Source organism: Hevea brasiliensis, chromosome 1 (assembly GCF_030052815.1).
Source record: "Hevea brasiliensis isolate MT/VB/25A 57/8 chromosome 1, ASM3005281v1, whole genome shotgun sequence".
Taxonomy (NCBI): Eukaryota; Viridiplantae; Streptophyta; class Magnoliopsida; order Malpighiales; family Euphorbiaceae; genus Hevea; species Hevea brasiliensis.
The window spans coordinates 99,937,159-99,958,002 of NC_079493.1; the positions used below are offsets into that span (position 1 = coordinate 99,937,159).

The following is a 20,844-nucleotide window of genomic DNA, read 5'->3' on the forward strand; positions in this document are numbered from 1 at the left end:
TTAAGATAGTGGAGAGTGAAGAATTGGGAGATATGATCAGTTTGCTTAGAGAATTCCTGGACGTATTTTCCTGGAGCTATGATGATATGGTTTGCTTGGACCCCCAGATAGTGGCAAACAAAATTCCCCTTATTCCGGGGACAATCCGGTTGAAACAGAAACTAAGAAGAATGAATCCTGACACACTGCTCAAAGTTCGGGATGAAGTCAAGAAACAGTATGATGCTGGGTTCCTGGAAGTAGTCAAATATCCCCAATGGATAGCTAACGTTGTCCCGGTAATGAAGAAGGACGGGAGAGTTAGGGTGTGCGTTGATTACAGGGATCTTAATAGAGCAAGCTTAAAGGATGATTTCCCTCTCGCCCACATTGATGTGTTAGTAGACAATGCTGCGGGATTGGGTAGGTGTTCATGCATTGATGGGGCATCTGGGTACAATCAAATCCCGATGGATGAGGAAGACAAAGAGAAAACCGCTTTTATCACTCAATGGGGAGTATTTTGCTATCGGGTCATGCCTTTCGGGTTGAAGAATGCCGGTGCTACCTATCAACGCGCTATGGTCACATTATTCCATGATATGATGCATAAAGAAGTGGAGGTGTACGTGGATGATATGATCATCAAATCTAGGGGAGAAGAGAGCCACGTGCAGGTGATAAGGAAAGTATTTGAGAGACTCAGGAAATATCAGTTGAAACTGAATCCCGCCAAATGCATATTCGGAGCTAGGTCAGGGAAATTGTTGGGATTCATAGTGAGCGAGAAGGGAATAGAGGTAGATCCCGATAAAGTTCGAGCTATTCAAGAGATGCCATCCCCAAGAACAGAAAGGGAGGTGCGCAGTTTCCTGGGAAAATTGAACTACATATCAAGGTTTATTTCCAATCTCACCGCTAAGGCCGAGCCTATTTTTAGACTGCTCCGAAAGAACAACACCACTCAATGGGATTCAGTTTGTCAAGAGGCTTTCGAGACAATCAAGCAGTATCTGTCAAGCCCACCAGTATTGGTTCCACCCGTGGCGGGGAGGCCTCTGATCCTGTATATGGCAGTCCAACAGAACTCGATGGGATGTGTTTTGGGACAACATGATGACACTGGCCGAAAGGAGAGGGCTATCTATTACCTGAGTAAAAAGTTCAATGATTGTGAGTCAAGGTACTCTTTCTTAGAGAAGACTTGCTGCGCGTTAGCCTGGACGGCAAACCGCCTCAAGCACTACATGTTGAATCACAAGACATGGCTCATCTCCAGGATGGATCCTATCAAATATGTATTCGAAAGCCCATTCGTGCCAGGCAGGATAGCCAAGTGGCAGGTCATACTCTCCCAATATGACATAGTCTATATGACCCGGAAGGCGGTGAAAGGTAGCGTGATCGCTGACCTCCTAGCAGAAAATCCTATCCAGGATTATGAAGCCCTGGATTTTGAGTTCCCTGATGAGCATATTAATGAAGTAGACTGCGAAGAAGAGGGGCCAGCCGATGTATGGGAAATGTATTTCGACGGAGCTGTCAATTTGTCCGGTAATGGAATTGGAGCTGTGTTGATATCCCCGAATGGAAAACACTTTTCGATAGCTATTAAGTTGAGATTTGACTGCACCAACAACATTGCAGAATACGAAGCTTGTGTGATGGGTCTACAGGCTTCCATCGAAATGAAAATCAAGAAGTTGAAGGCATATGGAGACTCAGCCCTGATTATTTATCAAGTAAAGGGAGAATAGCAAACTAAGGATCCTAAGCTAATCCAGTATCAGAAGTACTTACTGGAGCTGATTAAGAAATTCGAAGAAATCTCTTTCACTCATCTTAGCAGAGACAAGAATCAATTTGCTGATGCCTTACTACTCTAGCTGTTATGGCTCAAATCGAAGAAGGGCAGATGACTCAGATATTGAAGATTAAGACAAGGAATGAGCCAGCTTATTGCTTCATGATTGAAGAAGAACCTGATGATGAACCTTGGTATCATGACATCCTGGTCTACTGCAAAACCAGAGAATTCCCTTCGAGGGCAAGCAAAAACGAAAAGAGGATGATTCAGAGATTAGCATTGGGATACTTTCCCAGTGGAGAGACCCTATACAAGAGGAGCTCCAACGGCGAATTGTTGAGATGTGTGGATGCAAAAGAGGTGAAAAGAATCCTTTTTGAGACTCATGAGGGAAACTGTGCCACCCATACTAATGGACATATGACGGCTAAGCAAATCATGCGACGGGGATATTTTTGGACCACCATGGAAAAGGACTGCATCGAATATTTCCGAAAATGCCATAAGTGTCAGATCTACGCAGATTCGATAAATGTTCCACCTCACAAATTGTTCAACCTCGTCTCACCATGGCCTTTCGCAATGTAGGGCATCGACATGATTGGTCCCATCAACCCTAAGGCATCCAATGGGCATAGATTTATCCTGGTAGCAATCGACTATTTTTCTAAATGGGTCGAAGCCACGTCATACGCCCATATTACACAGAACACGTTTATGAAATTCCTCAGAAACAATATCCTCTGCCGGCATGGTCTCCCCAATGAAATCGTCACTGATAACGCCAAGAATCTGAATGGTCCGAAGATTCAGAAATTGTGTGATCAATACAAGATCCGACATCTCAATTCCTCCCCATACCATCCCCAGATGAATGGAGCGGTGGAAGCCGCAAACAAAAATCTCAAAAGAATAATCCGGAAAATGACAGTCACGTATAAGGATTGGCATGATATGCTACCCTACGCTCTTCACGCATATCGGACTTCTGTAAGGACCTCCACTGGTGCAACTCCGTATTCACTGGTTTACGGGATGGAAGCAGTATTACCTATTGAAGTTGAAATTCCTTCCCTAAGGATTCTGAAGGAATCGGGGATTGATGAGTCAGAATGGATCCAGTCAAGGTTGGATCAGCTAAACTTGCTGGACGAGAAAAGGTTAACAGCAGCATGTCATGGGCAATTATACCAGAAGAGAATGGCTAGGGCATTTGACAAAAGCGTTCGCCCACGCGAATTCCAACCCGGGGACCTGATTCTGAAGAAAGTGCTGTCGAATCAAAACGATCCCCGGGGTAAATGGTCACCAACCTACAAGGGACCCTATGTGGTTAAAAAGGCATTTTCTGGAGGAGCCTTGATCTTGACCCACATGGACGGTGAAGAATTGCCAAGACCTGTGAATGCTGACACCGTCAAGAGATACTATGCCTAAAAAAAAAAAGGGTAGGAGTGAAAACCCGAAAGGGCGCTCCTAGCAAAATGTGTGAAAGAAGGCGAAAACCCCAAAGGGGCGCTTTCTGTAAAATGAGTGAAGGATGAAAACCCGGAAGGTCGTCCTGAAAAGAGCGAGCAAAAAAAAAAGGGGGGGGGGGGGGGCGAGGGGTGAAAACCCGAAAGGGAGTCCCAAGAACCAAAATGGAGAAATAAGGAATGGGGCATGAAACCGAGGATGGAGAAGAAACCGTCACGACATGAGGCTTCAGAGAACTTGAAATAATGACAGTTAAGGGATTTCAAAGCCAGCCACAAGGAATATGTGAGATCTATCCTTGTACCCTTTTCCTTTGAAACTCTATCTTTGTTTTTATTAAAGCTATAATAAAGTCATATTTCGTTCCCTATGCTTTTATCCTCCCTTTATACTCACTCTTTAACATTATCTTTCTGCAATCTCGTTATTTAATGCGCTATTAATCTATTAAAATTTTTGCCATAAGATTAAGATTTGACAATTGATAACCTCACGTACTTTACTATGAGATTTGCAGGAAATGACCTGGAAGAAAAAGGGGGTAGGAGTGAAAACCCGAAAGGGCACTCCTAGCAAAATGTGTGAAATAAGGCGAAAACCCCAAAGGGGCGCTTTCTGTAAAATGAGTGAAGGATGAAAACCCGGAAGGGCATCCTGAAAAGAGCAAAAAAAAAAAAAAAAACTAGAGGTGAAAACCCGGAAGGGCGCTTCTAGTCATATAGACGAAGGGGAAGTGAAAACCCGCAAGGGCGCTTTTCGGGAGAAAGTCAAAAAACAGAAATGGGGCATTTGAAGAAATGAGGCCATAGGTCAAGTCTTGCAACTCGTCCTCCATTCATCATTGGCCTTCGGGATTCTGTTAAGTACACTTCATTGGGGAAGAACTTCTTGTGTCCGGATTAGGCTTGCTTTGTAAATGCAATTTAAATTTCCTGTTATCAACCTCTGGTTCCTTGATCTAAGTTGATTTTAATTTCATGCATTTACATTTCCTGTTATCAACCTCTGGTTCCTTGATCTAAGTTGATTTTAATTTCATGCATTTACATTTCCTGTTATCAACCTCTGGTTCCTTGATCTAAGTTGATTTTAATTTCATGCATTTACATTTCCTGTTATCAACCTCTAGTTCCTTGATCTAAGTTGATTTTAATTTCCTGCAATTTACATTTCCTGTTATCAACCTCTGGTTCCTTGATCTAAGTTGATTTTAATTTCCTGCAATTTACATTTCCTGTTATCAACCTCTGGTTCCTTGATCTAAGTTGATTTTAATTTCCTGCAATTTACATTTCTTGTTATCAACCTCTGGTTCCTTGATCTAAGTTGATTTTAATTTCATGCATTTACATTTACTGTTATCAACCTCTGGTTCCTTGATCTAAGTTGATTTTAATTTCCTGCAATTTACATTTCCTGTTATCAACCTCTGGTTCCTTGATCTAAGTTGATTTTAATTTCCTGCAATTTACATTTCCTGTTATCAACCTCTGGTTCCTTGATCTAAGTTGATTTTAATTTCATGCATTTACATTTCCTGTTATCAACCTCTGGTTCCTTGATCTAAGTTGATTTTAATTTTCTTGCAATTTACATTTCCTGTTATCAACCTCTGGTTCCTTGATCTAAGTTGATTTTAATTTCCTGCAATTTACATTTCCTGTTATCAACCTCTGGTTCCTTGATCCAAGTTGATTCTAATTTTCTAGTATTTTAACTTCTGTTGCCGATCTCTAGGTCACTAACTTAGGTATGCTTTAGTTCCCTAACTTCGAACACTTAATCGTCCAAAATATAGGTCTGAATCTTTACATAATTCCTACACGGGAAAAATTTTCCCTTTAATAGAAATTATGTAAAGAGGGGCAGCTGTCGACACCATATTTTGGCCGATCCCCAGAATTAATAAACTTTGAAACCGATCCCCAGTACTAAGTCTCCCTTTGACAGTTAACCACATTTTCGATCTCTCTTTGCTAGATAACCACATTTCCAATCTTTCCTCACAAGGAATTGAATCAATGCTAAAGCCTTACTGGTCTATTAAATCACTCACCGATCTCTCAAACCCATTGTCGAATCTCCTGACCAGTCAAGTATATTCCTGATCTCTGTTGACAAACGAAATTGAACCGACACTAGATCTTTGTTACCATTTTTGTTGCCGATCTCCCTTTCAAAAGTTTAAGAATAATCAAAGGTTCCGTTCCGGTTTAATGATGATCCCGATCTTAAATGTTCAAGCCAAATTTCTAATTTTAATCAAGTCCCGTTTAGCGTTGGTTCCCTACCGATCTCATGCACATTGTGTTTTTCGATCTCTCACACTTAGGTTAATAATCACTTTCAGTTATTTCAACATACTCAGACAATCAAGTGTTTAAATAATTTAGAAATTTTCCGATCACAACCATTCATCGAACAAAAGAGGCATTCCATTTCATTTCATTTCAAGAATTTGTACAAGTTATTCAGCTGGAGGATCACCCCACTGATCTACATCTTGTCCGTCCCTCTCTCACCCTCAGCCTCCTCCTCACTCTCCTCACCTTCATCCTTGGGAGCCAGGTTGGCCATCCAGGAGAAGTCCTCCTCAGGGTAACGCTTCTTGAGCTCAGCCAGGAGATCTCTGTGAGCATTCACATAAGCGCCGGCCACTCCAGTCACCATCTCTTCTTCTTTCACCTTGAGCTCCTCAGTAAGGTGAGCGAGTTGAGCAGCTTCATCGGCCCGGAGCGCTTGCACTTCTTCAAGAGCATGATCTCGCTCAGCCAGAACATGAGCTTGCTCGGCCAGCTTGTCCTCATAGTACTTCATTCGCCCCTCAAGTTGAGATATGTAGTCCCAAGCGGATGATAGTTGGGATCGAAGGGAAGCTGCTTCATGCCCTATCCTCTCGACCTCTTTACCCAGGCGATGCGCCTTCTCCCGGACCATGTGCTGGTTCACCAGACACTCAACGTTCAGGCTCATAGATTTGGTCAAGATATCATCAAGGCTATCCGGAGACAGCCTATCCCGATCCTCCCGAAGGCAGATGGAGGACCCCAATACCTTAGCAAAACCTGGGTTCTCCCGAACAGTCCGGTTCTTCTCCAGCGAGTGGATCAGAACTTGAGCGCCGCAGGAAAGGGGCCTCACCTATTGTTGGGAAGGACCTCCTTCCGCGCCCGAAGTAACTGGAGGAGGAGGAGGCGGCTCCTCCTGGCAAGGGGGAGATCGGACCATTTCTATGATCGGAGGTCCTGAAGGTTAAGACGAGCTTTCAGATTTCCCTGCTCATAACGAGGTGTCTGCATCTCCTCGGCCCGCTTCATCTCCCGTACCTTCCGGGAGATCTCCCTCTTTCGCTTCCGGCTCTCCTTGGAGGCTTCGCCGCTTGCCATACCTGCACAAATAAGAGGTCAGTGAGATCGCTAAGGTCCTAAGATCTGAGATGTAGAAAATACCGATGTCGAGGTCAGAGAGCTGAAGCTCGCGATCTTTGCCGGTGATCAATTTCATAGTCCAATGGTGCAGCTCGGCGGTCACTGCATCCAAGCAAGAGAACTTCTCTCTGGACGCCTGCTCCTTCAACTCCATCACCATTGCGCCCTCTTCCCTATTCAACACGAGACGCTTCGGAATTAAGGGGCCTTGATATAGCCAACTACGAGGGAAACCCTCAAAGCCGTTCGAAATTTTGCTCCTTAGAATGAAGAAGCGGTTCTTCCAGTTTTTCAGGGAGGAGGGCAGATCGATGAAGAGCCCGCAATGTGGCTTCGCCTGGAAAAACCAGTACTCGTCATCCTTTCGACGAGTTAACCTATGCAATTCGGCGAATACTTTAGGCGTAGGACGGAATCCCTTAGCTCGGCAGAGGCTTCGGAAGGCTACTAAGATCCGCCACGAGTTCGGGTGAACTTGAGCTATGCACACTTGGAAAAATTTTAAGACTTCCTTAAAGAAGTCGTCAAGAGGGAACCGCACTGCTTTCAATCGTTTCTTCGTATACCATAATCATGTCGTTCTCTTGAAGAAATGATCGCCCGAGATCGCCGTGACACCGGATAAGTTCATATGAATCGGGCTCAATGTTGTACTCGTTGAATGATCGCAGATTGGTTTCTTGAAGGATCGATGGCGGTTCGTCCATGGGAAGATTCTCTCTCTGAAGAAGGCGCATGCCTTGATGATGTCACTTGTTCCCGAGCTCGAACGGAGACTCTACGAGGTTCAGGTCGCGCCCTTTGCCCGACCACCTCTACTTCATCAGATGACCACGAGAACTGGATGGAAGGAGGGCTCGCCGCTCTCTGACCTTCGGCGCCGCTCATTTCCAAAGGAAATAAAGAATTTAAACTAAAAGAAGGATCAAAACCCTTACCGGAGCTTGATCGAAGTCGGAAGAGCTTGAGAAAACGAGAGATTTTGAAGTTGTTCGCGAGAAACTGAAAATGACACAAGAGAGCAAATGGCTAACCCCCACCCCTATTTATACTCGTCCGAGCATTTAATGCTCATGATGTTCTAGGTGGTGCATCAGATAGCGGGACTCGCCAGCTGTTCTGACACGTCTCACGAATATTCCCAAGATTCCATGAAGAGATCGATTAATTATAGAGCGGTAGATCAAGGTGTTTTGAATTACGGATCGGATAAGTGTCTTTCAAATGAAGAATCAGATCGGATAATCACATAAAAGATCGAAAAATAATTAATGCAATAATAATAAGATAAAATCTTTATTTCCAAAAGATTGGATTACATCATTTGGGCGATCTCTAGGGATCGGATTACACTAGAATTGGATTACATCATTTCGGTGATCTCTAGAGATCGGATTACATTGAAAATAAAATGCATCATTTGGGCGATCTCAGAGACCGGTGGAACATCCCATCTAAAGGGCCTATATCAAAGCCCACATTGTGACTGATCCAAAGGATGTCATCGACCGGAACCGAGCCGCTGTCGGAACACCCAATGTGGGGGAAAGCCGCTGTCGGAACACCCAATGTGGTGAGAAGTCGAATAAACTTGGAAGAGCAACCGCCAAGGGTTGGCAGAACATTAGTAGTCTTCTCGGCCGAAATCGGTTCGCCGATTATACCGGTCGAACGACTCGAGATCGGCACGATCAAGGTCCGCGATCCAGATCGGTTAATTGGTCCAGTTCTCTCACCATCATCAGATAAGGTCATCACGATTATTCGATCACCGGGGTCGTAAATTTTCAGTCAGGGAATAAAGAGGTCCATCGGAAAGGGATTAATGACCACAATCATGGCGGAACTTCACGAGCAAATAGAACTGGAAAGTAAGAAGGAAGAGAGGAAAATCGAATGAGGAAAGTCTCTTCTGTCAGGGGTATATAGGGGAAAATCGGGCATTTATTGCTAAGCGTAAAACGGCTTGACGCCGAATCAAGGGGAATTAATGCTTTGACCGGACCAGGCCTGATTGAGGGAAGGATTGGAATGATAGAGATCGGAAGAGGGGAGACCAGTATGAGAGATCGAAAAAGGATCATGTTGAAAAGATTGAAAAAGGGGGGAGGTCGGGAGACAAAAAAGAATAAGACAGCTCCTGGCAATTATCGTCATAATCAGAGCCGAAGTAGTTAAAGCATTGCAGGAGAAATCTCAACCGCACGCCCCAGAATCGCCCGCATTTCTGACATGCGTACATCAGACAAATACAGTACATCCTAATCTCCACCGTTGATCTTACTTGTAAGGACGAGCTTACGATTTCGGATCGAAGAAGAAAACGACAAGATCAAGACCCTTCACTCCCAAATTTCTGGATCGCCGGACAAGAGAATTTAGGACCGTCAGATTAGAAGAAGAAAATGACAAATATTCTAAAGGGGATCTCAGCCGTCCGTTCTGATCCTCTTTAATTCCTGAGCCTCAGATCATGTCATTCGAAATCCTGACCCTCCATCTCCCTCGAAATAGATCCTGACCCTTCATGAGGAGCACCTGGTTCCTATAAATACCTGCATGAAAACTGTTCAAAGGACGGACAAAAAAAGGAGGAAGTTACTATAGCGGAAGAACTCTGAAATTTAATTCAGATCGTTACTCTGCTTTCATAAGAAGAACTTTTGGAACCAGTTTTCTGAAGTGTTTCTTAAAAGATTTTGAACACTGAAACTCTCCATTTTCAACTCGTTCATTATCCCGTAGCGTTCACATTTTTCAGTTCCTTGTTATCCTTATTTTCACTTCCATCGTCCATGCTCAATCTCAGTTAAACTCGGGTACAATTCTGACTCGATTGCATTTAGTGAAGCACTCTTTGTTCCAAGGCGAACCTTAGTCTCCCGGCTATCAACTTGCAATCTTATCGCGTTTTGTGATTCTGTAGTTAGTTCATTAGATTCGACTCCTTACAAGTCAGTGTTCATATTGCCATTGTATTAAGTTTAGTTCTTGTTTTACGTATTTCCTTTCTTCTTTCTTTATGTATGTTATTTTCTTTAAGTTCATATCACGTTAGAAAAAATACAAAGAAAGGTTGTGCTCCAGTTTATTTCCGTGTCGGCTAATCCATACCTTTATTAATCTTTATTATTTCCGAACGCAAGTCATCTAGTCCCGAGTAATGTATAAGTGGTTGGATGAAATGTAGGTAACGGCAACTTAAGAAGTCCCTTTGGAATAATGAAAGGTCTAAATAATAAGCCAGGAGAATGGTAAAGCCGAGTCACTAGAATAACTCAATAGATCATTAGGCAAGACGTCATAAAATAGAGTAAAAACCAAACCCTGGATAACTAAATAGAATAGATCGACTATTAAAAAAAATGCTGGTGAGGTGACCATATAAGAAGGTTGGAGGATTCGGTTTGGTATCCCCTGTCCAGTCCTAAGGTACCAATAAGCTAAAGAAGCCTTGCTCAGGCCCCCTGACACCTTTGAACGTCAGAACCCTTAGCCTTAGGTCCTCCCGATAGGTAAAATTTAGAGAGATCGGAAAGACCCTTATCCGACTACCGTTTAAATAGAAGAGAGCAGAAAGGAGTCTTTATCTGATCCTCAACCAGAATTTCAGCAAATAATTTTAAAAGAGATCGGATGAGGGTTTCTTATCCGATTCTCACCTAAAACTTTAACAAACAACTTAAAAGAGGTCGGAGGAGAGTTCTTATCCGATCCTCGAGCTAAAATTTTAATAAATAGGTTGGAGGAGAGTTCTTATCCGATCCTCGAGCTAAAATTTTAATAAATATTAAAAGAGGTCGGAGGAGAGTCATTATCCGATCCTCAAGCTAAAATTTTAATAAACATTAAAAGAGATCGGAGGAGAGTCCTTATCCGATCCTCAAGCTAAAATTTTAATAAATATTAAAAGAGATCGGAGGAGAGTTCTTATCCGATTCTCAATTCAAAATTTTTAAAAGAGATTGGAGGAGAGTTCTTATCCGATTCTCAAATTGAATTTTAACCAAATAGCCCCCTTTAAACAAAATTAACAATACAACAATAACTCACTAAGGTTGTCTCATTTACTTATGTATTTGGGTAATCCGACTTTAGTGAAAAATTAAATATTCCTTTTTGTTAAAAGGATTAACATTCCCATTCAAGTTCTCCTAACTAATTTATAAAGAGTGCGAAGTTAAATCTACTTACCCTAATTAAGGGACGAGGTGGGGTGCCTAACACCTTCCCCACCCGTTTACGGACCCCGAACTTAGAATCTCTGTTTTGAAGTGGTTTTATTTCACTTTGTCTTTACAAATGGTTTTCTTTAGTTTCTCTCAAAATTAAGGTGGCGACTCCTCATTCTTTTCCACTTCGGTGAGGGTTCGTTCAGGCGACCGCAAAACTCCTTGCGACATGTCTATCTAAAAAAAGTGTCATGACTTTTTATTCTCTATAAATATAGATGAGTTTTTTAATTCATATATATACTATTTTTATTTCTTTTTCTTCTTCGTTTCTTCTAGTTTATCTAAATTCGGTTCATATAAAGAGTTCTTAAGGGAAATTTTCAAGAGTTGCTATCGGCAGATTTCAAATTTTATTGTATCCTTAAGATATATTTTCATAATTTTGCAGCAATTTAGTGAAAGCAATTAATATTTTAAATTGTGATTCATTACGCCTCAAAGCATATTATATATTCACTGCCTCAATGCATTTTAGCATGAAATGGTCTATAATCTATAAATTAACTCATTTTTTATTTTATAACAATTTTGATAGATAATTCAAATCAACTAACATTTGAAACCATTTGATCAAAATTCAATAAAAAAAGATATAATATTGAAAATTATTTAAAGACGAAACAATCTAAACCCGTAGATCTAATCTCTTTGTGGCTCAAACTCTCAACCCAGAAACATTGCCAAATGGCGCACCAACCTATTGGCGTATATCCGTGACATGAGCTGAATACAGAAAACGGTCAAATGCATTTGCAAATTGAACTGTTATAGAAGTCTATTTTGAATGATTGAATTTCATTATTTAACAGTATCTATCAGCTACAGTTTTTACTTTAAAAAAAAATTGAAAAATATAGTTGACAATTTATCTTGAAGTTTTTGGTAAGTTGGATTATGGAATATATGGTTGATTGATTCTTCTCCTTCACAGACCTATCTAATATAGGATATTTTATGATAATTTTATTTTAATGTAATAAAAAATTTTATTAATGAAAATCCTAAATAAAATAAAATAAATTGCAATTTTATTACTAAAAACATAAAATAAAAGAACGAAATGTAAGCATATATATTTTTTTAATATAATTAATTTTAATTAAAATTTGAATTCGAAACTTTACAGTTTTTAACATAACTCTAATATTATAGAATAAAGGTCCATTAATATAAAAACAATACTATTTAAAATATTTTTGTTTTTTAAAAAATAAAAGTCCATTAATATAAAAAAATACTATTTAAAATATTTTTGTTTTTTAAAAAATAAAAGTCCATTAATATAAAAAAAATACTATTTAAAATATTTTTGTTTTTAAAAAAATAAAATTTAAAGATGATTATCCAATATGCATACGTTTGGGGTACATAACTATGAGATAAGATTTTATTTCTTTTATTTTTTAAAAAATTTTAAGGTGTGAACATGGTAATAAATTTATACAAGGTCCTTAATTTGTAGCGAGCTTGACAATACCGCTGGCCGTTGGATATTCAATTGTTTTGCATTTTTTAATTGATATGATATTTTCAGATATTGACATATCATAAAAATATCATATAAATTACTCAATTAAATTAACAGAATTTAATGGACGTTTAATGAATATATATGAACTTTTTAAAAATTTGTAATTTTTCTGAATTAAAAAAATTATCAATTAAACTTTAGATTACTGAAAATTATGTAATTATACCCAACTGTCAAGTTACCCGTTATTAAAATAATGAAATTATAACGTCAGCTTTTCTTAATTGCCATGTCAAGAGTTTAATTGATAACTGTTTTTAGTTTAGAGTAAAATTATAAATTTTTAATTTTTTTTATATTTTCTTTTAAAATTTATGAGATTTTTTTTTATTGATAAAAGTGTAATTTCATATATTAATATAAATTTTTATAAGGTGCTTAATTTTTGCAATTTTGACAATACCGTTGGCGGTTGGTTATTCAATTGTTTCGCATTTTTTATTAATATGATAATTCAAATATTGGCATATCATAAGAATATAATATATAAACTACTCAATTAAATTATCAACATTTAAAGGAATTTCGATAAATATAAATAAAGTTTATTAAGATTTATATGCTCGAAATTTACTCATAAAATATTAAATATATATATATATATATATATATATATATATATATATATATATATATATATATATATAATTTATAATTAATTCATCTTATTGCTTGGTGAAAATAACAAAGAAAATGGATGAATTTTATTTTCCCTTCATTCACTGATATTTATAGTTAGCTTTGAGTCCTTTCCATTATCTTTTAGAAAGTTGCAACAAACCTTATACCTTCAGAAAGTTGCTCTTGTTGTTAAGTAATCACTGACTCGAAATAAGAACAAGTATAAGCCTTATTTTATATTAAACATTTAATTAATATATAAGATAATAATTCAAGCTTTAGACTTTCTGATCTAAAAAGTTCTGAAAATATATTAGTAAATCATTAAAATGGATATTTCAAGAATAATTTTATGACTTTATTACATATGTTGATCTCACAATTATGAAAAATTATCAAAAGGATGATTGGCAAATGTAAAATCACAAATCATGTTAATGGCCCATCTGCCTTCCATTAACGAAGTGTTTTCTTTAGTAGTTCAACAAGAAAGACAGATGTCAAATAGTCATGGTCTAAAATCGAATGTGTTTATTAATGAAGTTGTGAATGATGAAGTCATCAATAATTTAATCAACAATACCGCTAACACTTAAAAGAAACCTTATGGAACTGGCTCCAATATTCAATCTCATGACAATACTCATATCGATAAAGGTCAATCCAGTGGCCAATCAAATATTGCACTTACTGTTTGGGATATAAAAACATATTGTAAGTACTTGTTACAAAAATCATGGCTTTCCTCTTGGATTTAAGTTTGAAAATTTAAGTGTATTTATAAATAAAATAAAAATATAAATAATATAATCTAATGATAGTTTTTATTTTATTATTTAGTTTATTTATAATTTTAATAACAAGTGTTAACGGTTGCGATAACTGATGGCTAAGTGGTAATGAAGGTGGTAATAATAAATGGGTGGTTATAATAATGATAATGAGTGAGTAATGATGATAATGACTAAGTTGGGGTAGCTATTGTGATAATAGAGTGGGAGTGGTGTACAGTGGCCATGTGTAATAAACCTTATGAGATGATATATATATATATATATATATATATATATATATATATATATATATATAAAGGTAAGAGCATGGTAATAAAATTTATATAAGGTCCCTTTGTTTGAGTGGGAGTTGCGTGGGACTCCAAGTATGATTTTATTAGTTGAGTGATATACTTTAGCCACCAAATCAAATTAGGTTAAGCAAAATTTATAAGTTTGACAATAATGTTGACTTTTTTATATACATAAAAAATAAATTTATAGACATTAAATATCATATTTCACTTTTTTTTTTATAATAAATATGCAGCTGTAACAAACCACTTACTAGTAGACTTTTTTTTTTATATAATAAATATGCAGTTATAACAAACCACTTACTAGTAGCGGATTTAGGAATTTTATTTTTCTAGAGTAAATATATAAGAAATAAATAAAAAAATATCATATAAAAATTAAAAACATAATATTAATATCTTATAATTAGACTGACGAAATTTAATACCCTCAAAACTGTACCAGAAAAAAAAATTACATAATTATAAATGATATCAAATACATATCTCTTTGTATAAATAATTAAAAACCATTTATCAATTTATCACATGTATAATTATACCAATTTATTTTGATAAAGTTTATGATTGAAAAAGTTATAGTAAAATTTTAAAATTATATAAACTTTTAAATATATAGCATATTTTTTTGTCTTAATTAATTTTAAATTTTATCAAAAAAAAAATTTAATAACTAAATTTATGAGGGGTCAACATTTATAAATATGTATATATATAAAAAAATTTTGAAGAAAATAAGGATCAATTGACCCATTTTCTCAAATACACATTACATCTTGGTTGAAATGAGTCGAATCGGTTGGTAAAAATGGACCGAAGACTGTTGTGATTGGAACAAGTGATATTTTGGACGAAATGAAACAAAACTTTTGGACCAGAAAGAAATTAACAAGCATGAGTTGTAGTTTTTGGACAAAACTTTATTTTATGACTGTCTGCTACTTCATTCACGTGGAAAGAGCTTAAGAATAGGAGGTTCTAAGCACACAATTAAGGAACAATCAGCGATGTTTCATCTACATCAGGGGCAGCAGACCTTATTTGAATTCAACAATAGTCTTCTTTTCCATTCTTTTCTGCCCTTTACGCACAAAAGTAAATAAATAAATACAACTCTGTCTTCTTTGTCTTATAACATGCATGAATTACAGCTAATGTCTTTTTTACTGTATAAGAAGGCCTGTTCAACTTTTTGTTTGCAAATGGAATAAGTTGCATCATTCATACTCGATAATATAAAATAAGCAAAATATACTATTTTTAGTAAAAATTATCATGCTTGATCTCAAAATTTATTTAATTATATTTGAATATTTAAATTTATTTCAAATTTTATTAATTAAAGCTTCATTTATTTTACAAAAAATACTTTTTTATAAATATTTTTTTATTGTTTTATCGTTTAGAGTATTAAAAAAGTAAGTCAAATAAAAATATTTTTCTGATCAAAAGAAAAAATTAAATAAATTTTTTAAAAAGTTACTTATTTTTTCAAAAGGGTAAATTATTTTTCTAATTTTCACAATCTTATTAAGATGTTAAAACACTTATGTGTGTGTGTATATATATATATATATAATATAAATACATATTATTAATTTAATATTACAATCAAATAATAAAAATTATCTTTTATATATAATTTATTTTTTGCGAAACAAATAGAGGCTAAAATTATCTATATCAAAGTCAATTATTACTATACTTGAATCGTACAAACTTATTTAATTTTATATATTTAATTAATAGTTTATATAAATAACATTATTTTTAGAATTTAAAAATTCTAATTTTTCAAAAAAAAAATATATATATATATATATATATATATATATATATAGACACACACCGAACACCAATTTATAAAATCTGACTTTTGATGTTTGTGTAATTATTAAATATATCAATAATCTAATTACATATTATTCAAATTTATTAAATTAAATTGAATATCTAAAAATAATCAATCTATTATCATAAAATCATTATTTATTTATTTATTTTAAAATAAACTTAAATTTATTGTATCATAAATTTAAATTATAAATATATTAATTTTATTTATTTTATATCTAAATTTCATTATATAGAATAAAAAAAAGGAAAATGTATAATAGTACATAATACAGCTGTTAACGTTTCTAGGATGGTATCCTACTGGCAAATTAGCTGCCTTATATTCAAGAGATTAAGCCCGTGAACATGCGAGCATTATGGATTTCATTTTTAAATACTACTATATATTCTCCTTTCAAAGAATCCTTCATCCTGTGTGTGCTGTCTTACACGTTCTTCTCTATCCCACAATATATATATATATAGATTGTAATTTCGTTTGTCATGTGGACCAAAGCCTATCTCATTACACTTAATAATTTTTGCATTTCATCTAATAATACCACAAATATTTGATAAACTACAAACCTAAACTTCAAATCCACTCTCACACAAGCAAAACAGTCACTCGTGACTAATTGTTGACACAACATATAGATCACAAACCATGTATAATCCTTTAAAAAACATGAAAAAGAATTATACTGGCAAAGGTTTTTAAGTAATTTTTACCTACTAATGGTTTCAATATTGCATACATTAGCCTTGGGACTAATTCCAACTTTCCAAGTCAAGGACAGGGAGATGACGAGGGCTGCTTTTTTTAGTGAATGGGTAAGAAATTTTGACCAAAATTTTGTCAAGCAGCTTGATATGACCGGCGATTGTATAAAGAATTTGGGAAAGGCCTTTGTTTGACGAATTTGGTTGGCTGCTTCGATCGTTTTCCGTGTCCTTGATTGCAAGTAGAATATATTGTATACTTATTTTTACACCCAGCATGGCTAATTTTCTAAATATTTTACTCCATTTTGCACCCTTGAGCAGCTGTAGCAGTAGTATAATATAGTACCAAAATCTTGAAATCCAAGGTCTATATATAGTTTAACTTTTTTTTGTTGTGTTTGGAACATAGGTAGTAACCCCTAGCTTCAGGGCAGCCTTAGAAAAGAAAATGGCTGATGTTCTTGAATTTGGCTCCACTCCTGCGACACCAAAACAAGGCTCTGTCGCAGCATCATCGCCTCCTATATCAGCTCCTCCTTCACAGTTTCACTCTCCTTCCTTGTCTAGATCACCACTGCTCTCCACCAGTGATCATGTTCAGCCTGCAAGCGCAAACAGAACGCCAAGGACCTCAACTCCTGCGACACCAAAACAAGCCTCCACTCCTGCGACACCAAAACAAGCCAATGTCGCAGCATCAACGCCTCCTATATCAGCTCCTCCTTCACAGTTCCACTCTCCATCATTGTCTCGATCACCTTTGCTCTCTACCGGTGATCATATTCAACCTGCAAGTACAAACAGAACCCCAAGGACCTCAACTCCGAAGATCTCAACTCCAAGACTGCGAACACCTAGGTTTATTACCCCTTTAGGTAGCCCCATCAGAAGGGCTCTCAAACTTACTAAGCTAGACCCTCAAGATGCTTGGCTTCCAATCACTGAGTCCCGAAATGGGAACAAATACTACGCAGCGTTTCACTGTCTTTGCTCAGGGATTGGTGTTCAAGCACTTGTCCTCCCTGTTGCTTTCACCACCCTTGGTTGGTAAGTGAGAAGAATTTATATTTTCTGGGTTTGTTTCAAACAAATTATAGCAAGCAGTGTGAACAATATTCTTTTGATGTTTGGTTACAGGGCCTGGGGAGTCATATACATGACCTTAACATTTATTTGGCAATTGTACACTCTTTTTCTCCTGGTTCAACTCCATGAATCTGTAGAACAGGGCATTCGATACAGCAGATATATGCAGCTCGCAAACGCTACCTTTGGTAAGTGTAATAGTGCTTTTTTAGCAAATATTTGCTCTGAACTTCTCTCTCTTTGCTTTATTGGGTTTCATTACTAAGTGTTTGATACATAACTCGTTTCAATTCAATGGTTCAGGTGAGAAGTTATCAAAGTGGCTTGCGCTTCTCCCAATCATGTATCTATCGGCAGGGACATGTATTGCTCTAATCATCATAGGAGGATCGACATCAAAAATGTTCTTCCAGACAGTATGTGGGGAGACATGCAACGTCAAGACATTAACAACTGTAGAATGGTACTTGGTGTTTACGTGCGCTGCAGTTGTTCTGTCTCAGCTTCCAAACATGAACTCCATTGCTGGTGTTTCGCTAGTTGGAGCCATCACTGCTGTTGGGTATTGTACGCTTATATGGGCGGTTTCTGTCGCTGAAGGTAGGATGCCTGGGGTATCATACAACCCTGTGCGTGCTTCCAGTGACATAGAAAGGACTTTTGATATCTTAAATGCGCTTGGGATCATTGCTTTTGCCTTTAGAGGTCACAATCTCATACTTGAAATTCAGGTATGTCTAAAAATCGTATATATGCAAATTTTGTAATTGAGAATAAGAGAGTACAATGTTAGACGTTGTCTTCTACTTTTTCTTTTCTTTTAAACTTTGGAGTTTTGTCAGTGCAAAGTTCAATTTCATCCTGAATTTTTCGTCCACATCTAAATTAAATAAATCTATTTGTAAATTTTATCTCAATTTAATTTTTTGTTTAAGTTTAAATAGGCTTATCTTTTGAAAAAATATAAAATAATAATTGGGCCTATTTGGGTTAAAAATTATTATTTAATTTTCTTTTTCGTCAACTTAAATAGAAAATTTTGAGTTAGTTGAGAGACATTTAAAAATAAATTTATCTAGATATGAGATAAAAAAAATTTTAGAGCAAAACTGAGATTTCATTCAACTTCTTGATTTAAGGTATCAATTAAAAAATGGAATTGAAGTTTTCAATGTTCTTAAATTGAATTTTCTTTTATGGCTTGGTCATTCATAATTTAAGGAATAACAGCTTACTTGACAATTATTGACAATGAATTTTATTATTATTATTATTATTATTATTAATTTTGTTTTCCCTTCCTGGTTGTTGACTTTCTCTGTTGTTTCCTTTCTTGCAAAAGCTTATTTTCTTGGAAAAGGAGCAAGTGTGTAAGGTTGAGTTAGACCTTATTAAAACCTTTTGACCCTATAGAACTCATTCCTTTATTTTTCCCCCTTAATTTCTTCTTGAAAAAAAAAAAAATGCATGCAATCGTATTGCATATAAATAAGTTAGGCATAAGTGTGGATATTTTTTTAGCAACAAGCCGAAGTTGTTGAACTTCACAAGCCATATGCATGTAATACTACTAGACTTTTCTTGTTGGAAAATTGCGCCCCATATGAGAGTCTGCGACTATTAGTGTATGTAGGAAGTCAAAGTTGAAACTTTGCTTTCATGTATAATTAAGATAAACATTTTAAATGCAATTCCTTGATTCAATTGTTCTATTTTTGCAGGCTACAATGCCTTCAAGTGAGAAGCATCCATCACGAGTGCCCATGTGGAAGGGTGTCAAGGTGGCTTATGCACTTATTGCAATGTGTCTATTTCCCCTTGCGATTGGAGGCTATTGGGCTTATGGTCAAATGGTATTAGCTGCTTTCACTTTCTTCAAAATTGTACAACTTGTCCTTTTTATGAAGATATATATATATATATATATATATATATATATATATATATATATATATATATATATATATATATATATATATATAGCGCTCATATCTAATATGATCTTTTTGTTCTTGACTTGTAGATACCACCAAATGGGGGCATGCTAACAGCTTTATTTGCATTCCATGGAAGAGACACCTCAAGATTTATTCTAGGATTGACTAGTCTATTTGTCATAATTAATGCAATGAGCTCATTCCAAATCTATGGAATGCCAACGTTTGATGATTTGGAGTCATTGTATACCAAGAGAATGAAGAAGCCATGCCCGTGGTGGCTCCGAGCAATAATCCGCGCATTGGTCGGGTACCTATGCTTTTTCGTGGCAGTGGCAATCCCATTCTTGGGAAGTTTTGCTGGTTTAATAGGAGGAATAGCATTGCCAGTGACATTGGCCTATCCATGTTTCATGTGGCTTAAGATGAAGAAACCAAAGGTGTATAGCTCAATGTGGTTCCTTAACTGGGGACTGGGAATCTTTGGTTTAGCTCTCAGTGGGGCTCTGATTGCTGCTGGGATATATGTTGTTGTTAGCACTGGTACTAAAGTTAGCTTCTTCAATCCACAATAATTGAATATAGTGTCGTTAATTTAGAATGGAGTGAGAAAAATTTGTAATTCTAGGTATGGTTTTAATTTTTATTTGTTCTTGTGTAATTGTAAAATTTATTTTCGAAAAAGAAAATAAATATAATACCACAATATTATTTTTTAAAAATACAATTCTCTCTTTCAATATACAATTATTTCTTTTTAATATTAATGATTTTATAATTATGTGGGATGTTTGTTGTTAGAATTATGACACAAAGTCCTAATAAAATTTTGAGAGGTATATTTTTCTTATTTGAAAGGAAAATTTCTCAATAGGTGGAAGATTATTTCCTATGCTGTGTATAACTCATATTTTAGGGTTATTCCTAAATTGTGTGCGATTCCTAATTAGATTAGTATTGAGGTTACTAACACTACAAATAGGATAATGGTGAAAAGGTTATTTGGCTTTTAGCCAATATAGTGAATGGCTTTGCCAATTGCTTGGGATTTGACTTTCCTCATTAATGAAGGACTCTTGCCCATTACAATCC

General features: G+C 36.0%; 1 protein-coding gene across 1 annotated transcript; it reads left to right on the forward strand.

Moving 5' to 3' along the window:
• The first annotated feature begins 17,011 nt into the window (after positions 1-17,011).
• LOC110661776 (lysine histidine transporter-like 8) lies at positions 17,012-20,519 on the forward strand. Its single transcript, XM_021820528.2, has 5 exons — positions 17,012-17,776; positions 17,867-18,003; positions 18,119-18,546; positions 19,537-19,668; positions 19,839-20,519. Exons 1-5 carry the CDS (start codon positions 17,178-17,180, stop codon positions 20,325-20,327), a joined length of 1,785 nt encoding a protein of 594 aa, XP_021676220.1. The 5' UTR covers positions 17,012-17,177; the 3' UTR covers positions 20,328-20,519.
• Positions 20,520-20,844: the final 325 nt, after the last annotated feature.